The sequence below is a fragment of the Xiphias gladius genome, chromosome 3, assembly GCF_016859285.1.
Source record: "Xiphias gladius isolate SHS-SW01 ecotype Sanya breed wild chromosome 3, ASM1685928v1, whole genome shotgun sequence".
Taxonomy (NCBI): Eukaryota; Metazoa; Chordata; class Actinopteri; order Istiophoriformes; family Xiphiidae; genus Xiphias; species Xiphias gladius.
In genome coordinates, this window is record NC_053402.1 from 2,256,109 (window position 1) to 2,270,182 (window position 14,074).

A 14,074-nucleotide genomic window follows, 5' to 3' on the forward strand; every position below is an offset into this window, starting at 1 on the left:
GAAAGAGGGAAGGGTAGAAAACTAGAGAGAGAGGAAAACATTTCTCCCGACTTGATCCCGCCATAGTTTTCCCCCACTCTTCCACCGTAGACCCATCATCAAATCCACCCAGTACAACCCACCTCCTCCACAGTGCGGTAGAGGGCCATAGGCTGCTGCTTTGTACGTCTGTCGGGGCCGACTGCAAGTCAAGGGATTTCATTTCTTCTCCTGCTCCACTTAATCAACTGGATTTACAGATAAATTCAATACCATCTGTTTTTACACTTTTGAAATCTCATTTAATTCTCTGTCGAGAATTAACACTTGTCCCCTTTTGTATTCTTTTTTTAAGTCTTCTTTATCTTTTTATATAGTCTTGCGATCCAGCGTGATTTCTACTTTCAGTTAGTGTTGCAAGTGTGACAATATCTTGTTGCTCTATTAGCGAATACAGGAGAGAAACTTTTTTTTTGCTGGCTTGATTTGAGTTATCATCGGGTTTGGCTTTTTCGGTTTTGGACTCGGAAAACACAATTTCCACCATGCACAAGCTATACATTGGGAATCTAGGCGACAGCGTGACCGCCGAGGACTTAGGAAAAACCTTTGACGACCACAAGATCCCATACTCTGGACAGTTTCTAATGAAAACCGGCTATGCGTTTGTGGATTGTCCGGACGATCACTGGGCCATGAAGGCAATCGAGACGTTTTCTGGTGAGTTAAGGTGGACTACTAACCACCAAGGGGAAAAAAAACCCCAAACCCTACCACCTTTTAGTTTCATTCATTCTACAGGGAAGCGTTAGACGCCGGTGTAGGCTGCAGCCCCGGCTGCATGCCCATCTTCAGCGGTGTGCCCCGGTTTCACTCTCCGTTCGCCTCCGAGGCGTCCGCACGAACGTGCCGGATAAAAATTAATTCACGCTATTATTTTATTGATGCTAGCTTGCCGAATCCCGGTGTGTGTCGAGAGCTACATGCCCAGGGGAGCCATTCAACTTTTGCAAGGGGGAGGGACACACGTAGTGTAAACGTAAAGCTATACAGTCAAGCCAAAGCCCGTGGCGAACGTTAAGCACTACTCCACAATATCGCTATTTAACGAAGGAGATATTATTTCTATTATTTATTTATTTAGCTGTAACACGGCGATAATTCCGGCTTGTCCGTTTTTTGTTTTTGCTTGTTTGTTTTTCTTTTTTTTTTTTTTTTGCTAAATTGTGCGTTTGAGTGGCATTCTGATGTCTTGCACGCCTTGCACCGGGTTGAGTTATCTCTCGTGCTATAGAATAAAGCCTCGCTGGCTCTCCTCCCCCTCTAAGCCGACAGTCCACAATGACAAAGATAGGAAAATCTTACCCCGTGTACGTATTGAAACAGGCCTCGCATACCCACGAAACCGAAAAGATCGACGAGTGGCACCATTATTGTTAAAACTTGATTCACCCGGCGGCGCGAGAGCTTCGTAGCTTATTTCACATGATTTCCTACACATGTAACGTGAGGAGGCAAGGTCGCCATGCCAATCAGCTCCCCCTGCTTCTTCTATATGAAGCCTCACCTCCACCAATACCCAAACTCCAGAGGAAGCCCTTTTTAAAACAGCACGATGAGTTTCATTCTGGTGAAAGACACAGCGCCAGTCATAGGATAAAATTAATATTCGTATAGTTGTTACACTGTGTCTCTGAGGGGTTTAAGTAGCCTATAGTGGGACACAGAGTCCAATGCTCAGTCCATTCACTTATTTCGTGACTTTAAAGTCCTGAATTGGGCCCTTTTGAACCGGTCCGCCTCGACCCTTCCTCCCAGCTATGGTTTGGGTTCTTTCTGATGCTTTAATAAGCGGCAGGTTCAAAAAAGTTAGCTGTAAGGGGTCCTCCACTTTAGCTGTATACCCTGAATACAGCACGCCCCCTCCCCCCATATGCCTGCAATAGCTAGTAAACAGTTAGCATGTAGCCACAGTCCGTTCTGAACCCGTTTTTTAATGTTTTGGGTTTTTTTTACAGGTAAAGTGGAACTTCATGGGAAACGCATTGAGGTCGAGCACTCCGTCCCCAAGAAGCAAAGGTACTAAACAGTACTCAGTACTAGACCACCCCTCCCCCTTCCCTGTAAACCCCCTTTCATGTGTTGCATCACCTTGTCCAGGCCTTTTCTTTCATGGAGTATCACTAAATACTACGGTTTCCCCGATGAATTTTGTGTTAGTGTTACGGTGAGACATGCTCATGTGTCCTCCTTGTGTGAAAAGCCATTGGAGGCTTGCGTTCGGTGCTGTAGTAGCTAGTTTGGTTGTGTTTGTTGGTGTGCCTGTCTGGAGCCTCAACTTTGTCGGCCATTGCTGTGGAAACTGAACTGTGACAGCTTTAGCTAGCTGCCTGCCGTGTTGTGGCGTGTAGCTGGGGTTTTTTTCTTCTTCTTCTTCTTCTTCCTCTTCATTCGAAAACGCTGCTTTTGGTTGAGTGGTGCAGGGTGAAAGCCAGAAAGCACGTAAAGAAATAATATTCTTTTGCAAACTCATCAGATTAGGCTCAAACCACGAACTAGCTTTACAGGCTGCAGGTCCACCCCTGACATCCAGCTACACTCATTAACGGGATTGTAAAATATCCTGAGGAAATTTACATTTGACAAATGAGTGTGTCCTGTAGCTGATTCCACAGTTACGTTTGGCAACTTTTTAAACTGAGTTGGATTAGAAAGCACAGCCCATCAATATTTGCGTAGATGCATTTATTCCACGCATGCAGCTTTTGACCCATTTGGTTTAGTGTGAGCCTATGTACACATTTTGATTACATTCATCTCTGGCTGCAAGACAATTAAAAAAAGTCGATACTGTTCGTCATTACGTAAATTCAGTCTGATAATTATTAAATTTATTTCGGCTTGGAAAAATATTTCCAATTTAAGAAGCAAATGTTGAGGTTTATGTGATTTAACTTAGCCCTAAATATTTCAAAAATGTTTAATACATTTAGCATAATTTTTTCAGTTAAATCTCATTGTTTCTTGAAAAAACACAGCTTTTTATTTTGAATTTTTACAGGCAATTACTCTGATATATTTTGACCTATTTTTCTGTCAGCTGTGAATTTTAAAATATTATAGTGGTGTAAATATTTGCCCATTAAAACATCATGATGGTTAAGCATCTCAGTGGAGATAAAATACCTGTAGCTTAGACTTGGGTTTTTAAAAAAAAAAAAAAAATGCAATTCCTTCTGTCCAAGGGATAAACTGATAAACTGGGGTCCATTGTAGATCAGCTGCTCTGTGTTAAGAGCCAGACTTGACCTGCTTTAAACAGTATCGTGGAATTCGCCTATGGACCATCCTTCATGCCTGTAACCTTTGGCACAGATACGAGGTGAGCAGTGAGCACAGCTCTCCATGTTCTGCTATTTGGCCACATGTGTGCCTATGTGCGTATCCCATTCTCAGAAAAGGCCAGTGAATGTATATTTCATCCTGATGGTTCATTGTTTGCTTCAAATAAATTTTAACATTATGTGTCATCAGCATTCAAGTGATTTTGTGTGAATGTGGCCGAATATCTGAATTTGAGCTGGTTTGGGGCGCCTGCTCTGCACCAAAAATGTTGCAACATGGCTGTGGCGTAAAACCTCCAGCAATGTGGTCTATCTGTAGCTGAATGGCATTAGGCAGTGAGGCTGGATCTTACAATTATCGTCAAACTGCAGAAACAGGTCACTTGTCATGCTTAGGGAACCAACATGGCAGCAGGCTGTAATTTCTTATAATCTCTCAGTGGGTCAGTAAATAATTCTGATGGTGCTGTGTGTTGTGCACAGTGTCCCAGACCTTTTCTGTGATAACCTTGAAGAGCCATAATGATAAAGGTGATTTGTGAGATGGGGGCCACCATGGGCGAGCCAAGGCCTTCAGTGGTTCCACAACACGTGGTGCCTCCACGCAAAGAGGAGTCACTTCACGTCAGGCAGTGAGGCTAAAATGGCGAAGCTCTGAATGAAGCAGGATCACTGCACAGGCTGCTGGGTTTTTTTTTTTCTTTTTTTTTTTTTTCTCACCGTGTGTCGTTATGAGTCTCCTCAGTGACCAGCTCACCCTGTAGCAGCAAAACTAGGATAGTTCAATTGTTGTTAATAGTAAAAGTGTTCCAGTTTTAAAAATTAATGCTGTAGGAGAGGATTAATACCACGTAAAACAATTTTTGAAAGTCCCATTTTAAAATGGCCGTTCATATACCCAGCTAACAGAAGCCAAATTATCCAAATTATGTCGCAAAATTATTGTTTAAATATTTGTCAAACATCTGCTCAACTACTGTACCGATACACATCTGTGTGATGTTTGAGTGAACACAAAGGTACTGAATTACTTCGTAAATGTTAAAAATATCCCAGCTGAGAAACAACATCAGTGGTGTATTTATTAATTCATGTAAATATGCGCAAACGGACAACTTTTTTGTTTTTTATAAGGAGTGCTTTTATACTAAATAAATAAGGGAAATAATTAATACTTACATATTTTTTCCACTAAGTACTTAACAGGCAGCTTCTGTTTCATATCATTTTGGTCTTTTCCTTTTAATCTTACTGTAGTCTTGTCAAATTCTGAAAGTAGGTAGGTCTGTTATTGCTGCTGAGTGTGTAGTGGGTGTTGTATGCAGTTTACTCTGACATAGAATCCCAGTGGAGGTGTGTGTTTGTGTGGGAGGGGAGGGTGTTAAGAGGGAACTGAATTCTTTATTTAAAGGACGGACTTGGGGAGAGGTAGTAGGGGCAGTCTTGTAACTAAAAGTTCTAGGGTTCCACTCCTTTTCTCTCATCTATAAGCGTCAGTGTTGAACCCCTTATAGGCTGCAGGGGGCGCTGTCCATGGCTACCCCTGACCCCTGACCGTGCTTTGGATGTGTATGCCGTGGGTGTGTGTCTGTCTGTCTCAAGAAATTACTTCTATAAGATGGAGATTTAAGGATTTAAAATTTCAGAGACAGTCATAATATTCGCCATTAAGCTGACTGAACTGTGTGTCAGGCTGTGGAGGTTTGTGGGAGGTCAGCAAGAGTGGTAGAGGAACAGAGGGAAGAGTTGGGAGGGGTGCAGGAGAGGGGGGGTGAAGTGTGTGTGTGTGTGTGTGTGTGTGTGTGTGTGTGTGTGTGTGTGTGTGTGTGTGTGTGTGTGTGTGTGTGGTTGTGTGTGTGTGTGTGTGTGTGTGTCTGTGATGCTCAGAGAGAACAAGCCCTCCTGTCTGGAGAGAAAAATGTACAGAATGCCTGTAGTGAGAGATTGTGAGCATAAAACTAACCCACAACAGCAACAACATAAACCAAAAATCGTTTAAGTATTTTCAATTTTTAATTTAATAAACAATGTTTGCGTTAAAATCTTGTGGATCCAGTCTGCAAAAACGCAGTTTGTTGCTGCAACCAATCACATAAAAATGTGTATTCTTCAAAAAATTATTTTGTCATGTATTTATGGGTTTGTTAGTGTTGGTGTACCAATTATTGACTTTTTAAAAGTTTAATTGCAACACGAGAAACATTTAGAGAAAATTACACTTATGTTTTTATGAAAATTTTATTTTAATAAGTGTTTTATGCCAATTTTACACCAGATTTAATGTAATTAAGTTAATTTTAACATAATTTAACTTTATTTAAAAAGTAAAAGAGAGTTCACCTGTTGTTTGTATTATTTCTGCACTGGGTAGATAGACTGATTGCGACTCAAAGGTAAATCATCACCATGTGACTTAGAATGAAATCCATCCTGAGTCTGCAACCTGAATGCACGAGGATCTACTAAGATTGTTGCTGTTGTTGTTTTCTACATTGTGGAATAATTAGTAATCACAGTTTTCTGTATAAGCTTAGCTTCACTGCAGGTAATCTTATTAAGTACCTGTTGTTGTTGTTATTCATCGTTCAGGTAGTGGGCAAGGAACATTGTCATATAACTGAATTCATCATGGCTGTACCTACACACACACTCTCTCTCTCTCTTTTTTGTGGACAATCATAAAACCGCCACCCTATTGACACATGGCATTAAAAGCCAACTAGAGCTCTATGACTGACTTTATTCAGAAAGTCTGACAATAATCAAAGGTAGGTTTTTGTTGTAGAGCCTTATGAGAAATACGCATTTTCTTAGATTGTTAAATAAAAGCCCCCAAAAAAACAAACATTCTGTTGAATTTTTTCTCATCTCAAAACTGGAAAAAAAAATTTGCTTCTGTGTCCAACATTTTTAAGCTGCCCTGTGCAACCGATTATCTTATGTTCTAGTCATCGCTTCCACTTTCCTCAGATAAAAACTATTGTTTTCAATTCAATAAAATAAAAAGTTAATCTAGGGTGCCTGAGCATGCATTGCCAAGCTATCCTAATGCTAGTTGAATACCACCACAGCATCCCATCACTCGTGTGTGTGTGTGTGTGTGTGTGTGTGTGTGTGTGTGTGTGTGTGTGTGTGTGTGTGTGTGTGTGTGTGTGTGTGTGTGTGTGTGAATTCAGAGGACAGAATCAGATCCTGTCCCTCTCATCCCATTCTTGTTCCTTATATTCCCTTATGATGTATGGATTGTAAGACGGTTATTTTCCAGTGAAACCCCTTCCCACCTATCAACATCCATCAGTCAATCAAGGATCACCATGAACCAAAGCAACACCACTTGGTTTATGTGAGTCATTCCTTCTGTCCTCCCTCCACCATTTCCACCTCATTAGTCTGAACAATTCCATCACATATACGTTGACAAAATTTTCAAATAATCTTGGTTTGGTCACTGTTATGTAAAGTGCATGATTCTAGGTGTGAAATAAAGTCGAAAGATATTTTTGCTTTGTAATTTACATGAGAAGAAAGATCTCGTCATCTTTTGTGTAATTAGTAAACTATTTTAGTATGGCGTGGTGCATTAGCTCTAACACTAGCCTCTCTGTTGCTCCTCTGGAGCTTTGTATTGTATGCCAGTGGAGCTTTGAACGTGGGGCATGTCAGGGTATCGACTCTTAGCTGACCGAGAATCCTTCTCTATTTATTATTATGTCCTCCATAATGAGTCGGGTTTGATAAAACAGATTGTGTCTGGACTGAACAGTAAAAGAAACATGGAGGACAGATGAGGATCCCAGTTTTTCTGCCATTCACTGACAGACTGTGACATACTGAAACAACACCAGGTGGGAATATCATTTATAATCTTAATATTCCCAGTTTTTTTTTTTTTTTAAGTAGCTTCAAGATTCAAAATATATTTTTCCCACAATGTATAATGTTATTACGTATCTTGTGTCTGCTTATTCCAGCAGTAGAGTGAAGCTACTATATAGCTACACTGTGAGTGAAACACTCAAGCTCACATTCAACTGGGTTTCATCTTGGCTGCACCATCAAAACAAATGGAAAATTCTTGATATTTTAGGCATCTTTTTATAGTAATCTTCCCGTGATTCAGTTGGATATGTTTGGAATCCCAAGAAGCAGCAAAATCTCCACTACAATTTCCAAAAAAGTTTGTTAAACATAGACTGAAGCTCAACCGTGTCCCATGTATTTGTCATGATGAACCCACCCTGAGTGTTGTTAAGGCACAGTCCGCATCCAACTGTGAAGATGCTTTTTGGTTTGACAAAAAATGATAGGGTCCACTTACTAGCTTTTTCTAGAAATTTCAGTTGTATTTCGAAGTCCACTTCAGTGGATGGCGTTTGCTCAGATGCCGACCTTGAGTTAGCGTGTTTTTCTGTCAAACGACTATTTTCAAGGTCAAGAATGAACTCTCAATCTCTGCCTTTCTGTTGTTATGTGCTTGAGAAGTTTGTTCTCTTGAAGTAAACTTTTCAAAGCTAGCTTATGCGATCAATAAACAGGAGGAGTTCAACTCAAGACAAAACAAGCCAACGCGCTTGTGGTTCCCAGTCTCTCTGGCTTGTAATCCCTCAAACAAGAAGCAATTTGAGCCCTCCTCGTAGGACTTAGTGTGGACATAACAGTAGTTTAGCAAAAGAAGAGGTATAAGGAAAAAAAACGGATATTAGAGGGAAACAAATTAATTTCCAACAAATATATTTTTAAATGTATTTAATTTAATTTTTTAAAATTACATTATAACATATGTCCAGAAACGTGGAGAAACCTTCTCTGTATTTAAGGTTTATGGTCAGCTTTAATCGGATTGGATTAAACAGGTTAAGACCAGACAATTTAAACGTTCATTGCAGCAGCAAGATGTAAAAATCTCGGAAGGAGATCGCTACAGTTAATAAACAGTTGCTCAAAATGGCGCAAAGTGATTCTATTGGTTAACATGTCAGCCTATACTGAATGTAAATGTTTACTGACTAGTTTGTTGAAACACATCCCCTGCACCTAATCCTTTTGTGGTGGAGAAATATCTCTTAAATTGACATATTTACTTTTGTACAAGAAACCCCATTTATCATTAATGCACACTAAATGTTTTTGAGAGCAGTTGTGCAGTGCATGATAAAGCTTGACTGTTTGTTCACAGGTGTTTACGTTTACTCCTTGATCAGATACTGAAACCTTGTGACACTTTGCACAACTTGGCAGTAGACAAAAAATGGTGAGATGTAGTTAGGGACCACCTTAAACTGAGCTACAAAATGGCCTAGGGAGCTTTACACGCTTTTGTCGATACCTTTCTCAGTTTTTATTATAGATACTTTGAGCTGACTTATTTTTCATCCGGTCCAACTCCCTCCCTCTTTTTTTCTTTTTTCTTTTTTTTTTTAAATGATGCAGCATGACCCAATGAGCTATTATGGTCAGTTTTTCTTTCTTTAGCTTTGTCATTTTATATCATTGACATCCACTTTACTTTCTTCTGGGCCTCCTCACATTATATACAAACAACCTGTTCCGTTTTCCTGACAGCTGGATCTTTAACTGTTAAATAGCTTTTATTTAGGCTCAGTTTAGACATACCTTTTCCTTTTTTAAAGGTGGTTGAAATACAAGACAATAGCTATTATTTTATTTAAAATATTATTTTTTTTTATATTTTGTTGGTACCAGACTTTATATATGAGGAGTGTGAAAACAATTTTTTTTAAATATTTTTTGTTAAGATTCTTTATAATACAGTACAGAAAACAGAGACACATAAAAAAAAGGGAATATTCAATTACACTGCTGTATCACTAGCATTACACATCTTGGCACAAGCACTCGGTGAGAGAGGTGGACGGCACACTATGGATTTTGTTGCCAGTCAGGCTCAGCATCATACCGAGCAAGGTGATCCAGAAATGGCTGCCATATCTCAGAAAATCTATTAAGATTTGACGATTGGCCATCATGCCATATTGAACTTTCTCCATGCGTAATATACCAGTGAGCTCAATTAACCAGGTCTTAAACTGAGGCACAGTATCTGACTTCCAGAGCCTTAAAATTACTTTCTTTGCGATTACCATTCCATACGTAATAGTGCTTTGCACAGAGACACTGTTGATAAGTAGGGGAAGAGAATACCCAAATAATGCAATCTGTGGATCAGGTTCATACATACAGCCGTGCATGTCAGAGAACCGCTTCATTATGTCAGACCAAAGATGGCCCAGTTTTGGGCATGTCCAGAAAAGGTGGGTCAGAGAGCCTTCTGCAGATTTACACCGATCACATAGAGAGGACGTTGTTTTGTAGTTTTTGAATAATGAAACCTATGCACCACCTTGAACTGCATGAATTGATGCCTGGCGTCCTCCCAAACATCATCCCCCAACCGGGCATTTTTCGTAGATTGTGTGTGTGGTATAATTCACTTGTTCAGAAAATATATATACAAAGTCTAAAACCAGTTTTTTGGACTCAGGTGGGCCCAACAAAAGCTTATAATAAATAAAGCTCATTGTTTCTTCGGGGAGAGGAATTCAACAAATTTAATGAACTATAATGAAACAAGTTTAGACAATCTCCAAGAGCTTTTGGTATAGGCTACGCCCACTTCTGGTATGAATTGAAATATAGCAATGTTTTATGATGTATAAAGATACAGATTGTAGCTTTGCATTGCACCCCTACTTTATACATCCCTCATATTCTAAACATCCAAGCAAAAGTATAATGAGTCTAATTAATATGAAGAAATGCCCTAAAATATCAACTTTTGATCCCATTAAAAATCCCAGGACGTTTTTTTTCTATGTAACAGGGCAGCGGCAGATTATGCTTTCCCGTGCACATCACATTCAGTGTCTCAATGTTACGTTTCATATGGCCCCACTCACCTGCAGCGTTAATTTAAACGCACTCGCAGACGTTCTTATTGGCTATTCAATCGTGCAAAAAAGTGTTACGGATTTGATAGCTTCCTTATAAGACAATCAGTACTTAGAGATGATTGGCTTAATCATCTGTAAAAGCAGCAAGTAAACACACTATTAATGCACTGCCGTGCTATTTTGTTAACAAGCTCATTTAGTCCTTTCCATTCACCCTGATTTTCTCATTCGGTTAATATGGATGCCATCCTCACTGACTCTCATTCAGCCCTTATGTGTGACGGAGGCTGTTGCTCCTGTGTTGTTTCCAACAGGAAGGTCACAGTCCAGTAAAGCTAGTGGGGATTCAGTGTGTTGCTCAGGGACACTTCAGCAGGGTGCATGCTTAAACTCAGGTTAAAATGCCATAGAATCTTATAGAATAGAATCTGCTGAAATCCTACTGAAGCATGTGAGTCAAACCTCGACAGCCTTGAGAGATTTAATAGCTGTTATTAAAGACAGCGTTGAGATTGAAAATATAAGTGTACCACTCAGATGATGTCAAGAACTGTTGGTAGCCGCCATCTGCATGGTTTCATAACATTGTATCTGTTCAAAAATGTGATATACATTTTGACTTCATATCTGACTGAAAGGCACCAGTCAGCAGTTTAGAAATATAAGTGTCTTTTCACTTTCACGTGGAAGCAGACGTGTTGCAAGAACCAATTTTTTTGGAAACTTTAGTGATGCTATCTGGAATTCCTTTTTTCCAGTTTCTGTCCTCGAATCAGACCTTCTAATTCAGGCTTTGCTTTGCAGATCTCAGATTTTTGTGTAATGTTTTTTTTTCTTTTCATGTTTCAGTTTATATTTTGTAGGTTTTACAGAACTTGAAACATTCTGATACTTAACGCTATCTGTTTATCATAACCTTCTGTTCTGTTCTGTAACCTCTAGAGCTGCATCGGTTTTCCTTATTTCCTTTTCTGTGCATTCTGTGAACTGTGGCAACTTTAAATGCACTCAAAATATATCATGCATGTGAGGAACTGTGTGTGTGCAGTTCTCACGCAGCAGGACACACAGAAAGAGAGAGTAAGAGGCTCGGAGAAGGAGAAGCACACCACGGTTTGTCTTCTTCTCCCGTTGCAAGGGAGGAGAAGGAAGAGGAGGAGGGTTCGGTGGGCGGAGGGAGCTAGGGGGGTGCGACCAATCGTCTGGCAGGAGCACCTGCAAGCAGCAAAAAAAAATCACTCGGTCCTCCCTCCCTCCCTGCTTCTCTCGCCCACACACACAACACACACACACACGCATGCTCTGACTTAATCTCTCTCTCTTTCTTTCTTTCTCTCTCTCTCTCTGTTCATGCCTTCACTGTCTTTTTTTGTTTTCTTCTCTCCCTCTCTCTGGTACAGTATGTTCACTTCTCTCTCCCTCTCCCTTTTTTCCCTTTCATTCTCTCCCTCTCCCTTGGCGTGTTGCCATTTTCTCTGCACCATTCCAGCCTTTTCGCGAGAGAGACAAGAACGAGCAATAGAATTAAAGGCAGACAGACACATGAAGGGATCCAATGAGAGTGACTGCAAGATAGATGCATGTGTTTTAAATTTGACTTAAGCTGAACAGCATTTTTAGAGCTATCAGACAAAAAATTTTGGACATAGCTGAGCTGTAATCTGGAACATTTATTACATTCTACATTCTTAGGAAACACAAAGAGAGAATTTTGTACCAAAAAGACTATAACTTTGGATGATACCTGCTTGAGTTGGCCAAGTCAGACTGCTGAAACATTATTTTTAGGCCAGCAATGATTAATCAGAAAGTTGATAAGAAAAAAAATTTGGCAAATACTTTCATAAACGGTTAATTGTTTGTCTTTTTTCGAGCAAAAACGCTAAACATTCCCCAGGTTCCAACTTCTCAAAAGTGAGGATTTGATGCTTTTTTTTTGACATTCATAACAGTCATATGAATATGTAAAGGTTTTATACAGTTGGATCAATCTGTTGGTTGAGAAAATAGATTAATCAACTATGTTAGTAACAGGTAGCTGCAGCCCTATTGGCATTGCCCAGTGTTGAAAAGTCATTATTTACTTAAGTACTCGTAGTTTCCTTGGATATTTCTATTTCACGCTTCGCCACCTCATTTCAGGAGTAAAATGTTTTTACTTTTCACTTCAATACGTTTATCTGACAGATAAAGTTACCAGCTACTTTACAGATTAAATATTTCAAACAAACGTATGATCACCTTGTGAAATGTGATGCATTGTTACAGATTGAAATTCCCAGCATTGTAAAAAGAGGTTAAAATTCGCTCCAGCTCAACCAGCTGAAGCGTTAAAATGCATCTTGTGTTAATGCATCAACAATAATAATACAATAATATTTAATATTTCTAATCATATAAGTCTCATTCAACGGGGTGGCAGAAGGGGACATTCTGCATATTGAGTACTTTTTTTTCAATTTAAGTACATATTTGTTGCTCTTACTTTTGTACTCAAGTAATTCACCCAAAAAAATTAAATATCTGTCTTTTACATGTAATAGAGTATGTTAAAATTATGGTATTGCGTAAGAGAAAGCATTGAGGTACTTTTTCCAAAGCTAGCTTTCATTTCTTACAGTGTGGGCATTTAAAAATGGGATTGTTACATAGCCAATAACTCTCTAAAAGTACCTAAAGGCAAGTGAGTATGGTATTAAAATGGACTTCTGAAACTATTCCTGAAATGGTTTTGTTTTATATCTATTGTTGTTACAGCAAATAATTTTGAAGGTTTCATTTCATGTGTATATTTTATTGGTTTTGTTTTTGGGTAAATCACTGATTGGTGTTTTATTATTTTACAAATACATTTCTGTTTAACTCAGTAGCTAAAGCTGCCCTTACGCTACACCTAATGTCATGTTGCAATATTTGTGTGTGTGTGTGTGTTTGTGTGTTACTACTGAAGTGGAAGTTTGTCTTTCATGTGTCTTCAGTAACTTGTATCTCGTTTGTCATTAGTCACTGTGCACGGGCAACCAAACTAAATTCCTCTCTTGGGAGGACTGAAGTAATCCAATGTAATGTAAAATGCTTTTTCTCTAAACGGAGGCCTGTTCTGCTGCTATAACACATCCAGTTCCAACCCTGTTTCAGATCAATTAGACTTACACAAAACTAAGAATGATGCAGTGGAATCGAAGTGTTTGACTGTGGATTTTAAGTCCAGTCTCAAAGTGGAAGTCAGTATTGACATTTTTAGTCTGTAAATACATGGAAATGATCAGTCCATAACTTTTAAGGGCCACTCCGTAAATTTTACACAGATGAATTTAGTAGTCAACTGGAGTACTACTCAGCCTGTGAAAACAGTTGTATAATATATTTTGTGGAGCTTAAGGAGCTCTGTGTAGTCTGAGAAAATAACTGATGTCATAGTAATGTTATTTCAGCTTGGGCTTAGACAATACATGTTTTTAACAGAAATCCTTGGTTACAAATGGGGGCATAAAGCTTGAAAGACATGGGTGTTGACCGGGGAGGGAGAGCCAACTGAAAAGATGCTATCATATTGCATTATGGGCAATGTAGAATCTAGTGTTCATGCAGCTTGACCCATTCTAGAGACTAAAAGTCAGGATATGACGGCCTCTGCTGCACTGATTTTGACCATTCTTTTTTTAATCTCTCTCGTGAGCGCACCAACTTTACTGAATTGCAATATTAAACCATTGGAATAGGTCTTTAACCAATGAAGGATAACAACCTGTAAATGAAGAACTGGCAGTTAGCGTAAACAGCGACAGTCACAAAGCAAAACTTAAAGAGCATTTTGAAGGAAGAATGTTGATGACGAAG

General features: G+C 39.3%; 1 protein-coding gene across 2 annotated transcripts in view; it reads left to right on the forward strand.

The window, feature by feature from the left end:
* igf2bp1 (insulin-like growth factor 2 mRNA binding protein 1) overlaps positions 1-14,074 on the forward strand; it is a 71,492-nt gene continuing 57,418 nt past the window's right edge. For both annotated transcript variants that reach the window (XM_040119924.1, XM_040119934.1), the window contains exons 1-2: positions 1-699; positions 1,998-2,058. In XM_040119924.1, the coding sequence (XP_039975858.1) occupies positions 525-699; positions 1,998-2,058 (236 nt within the window). In that variant the 5' untranslated portion in view covers positions 1-524. The remainder of the gene's footprint in view (positions 700-1,997; positions 2,059-14,074) is intronic.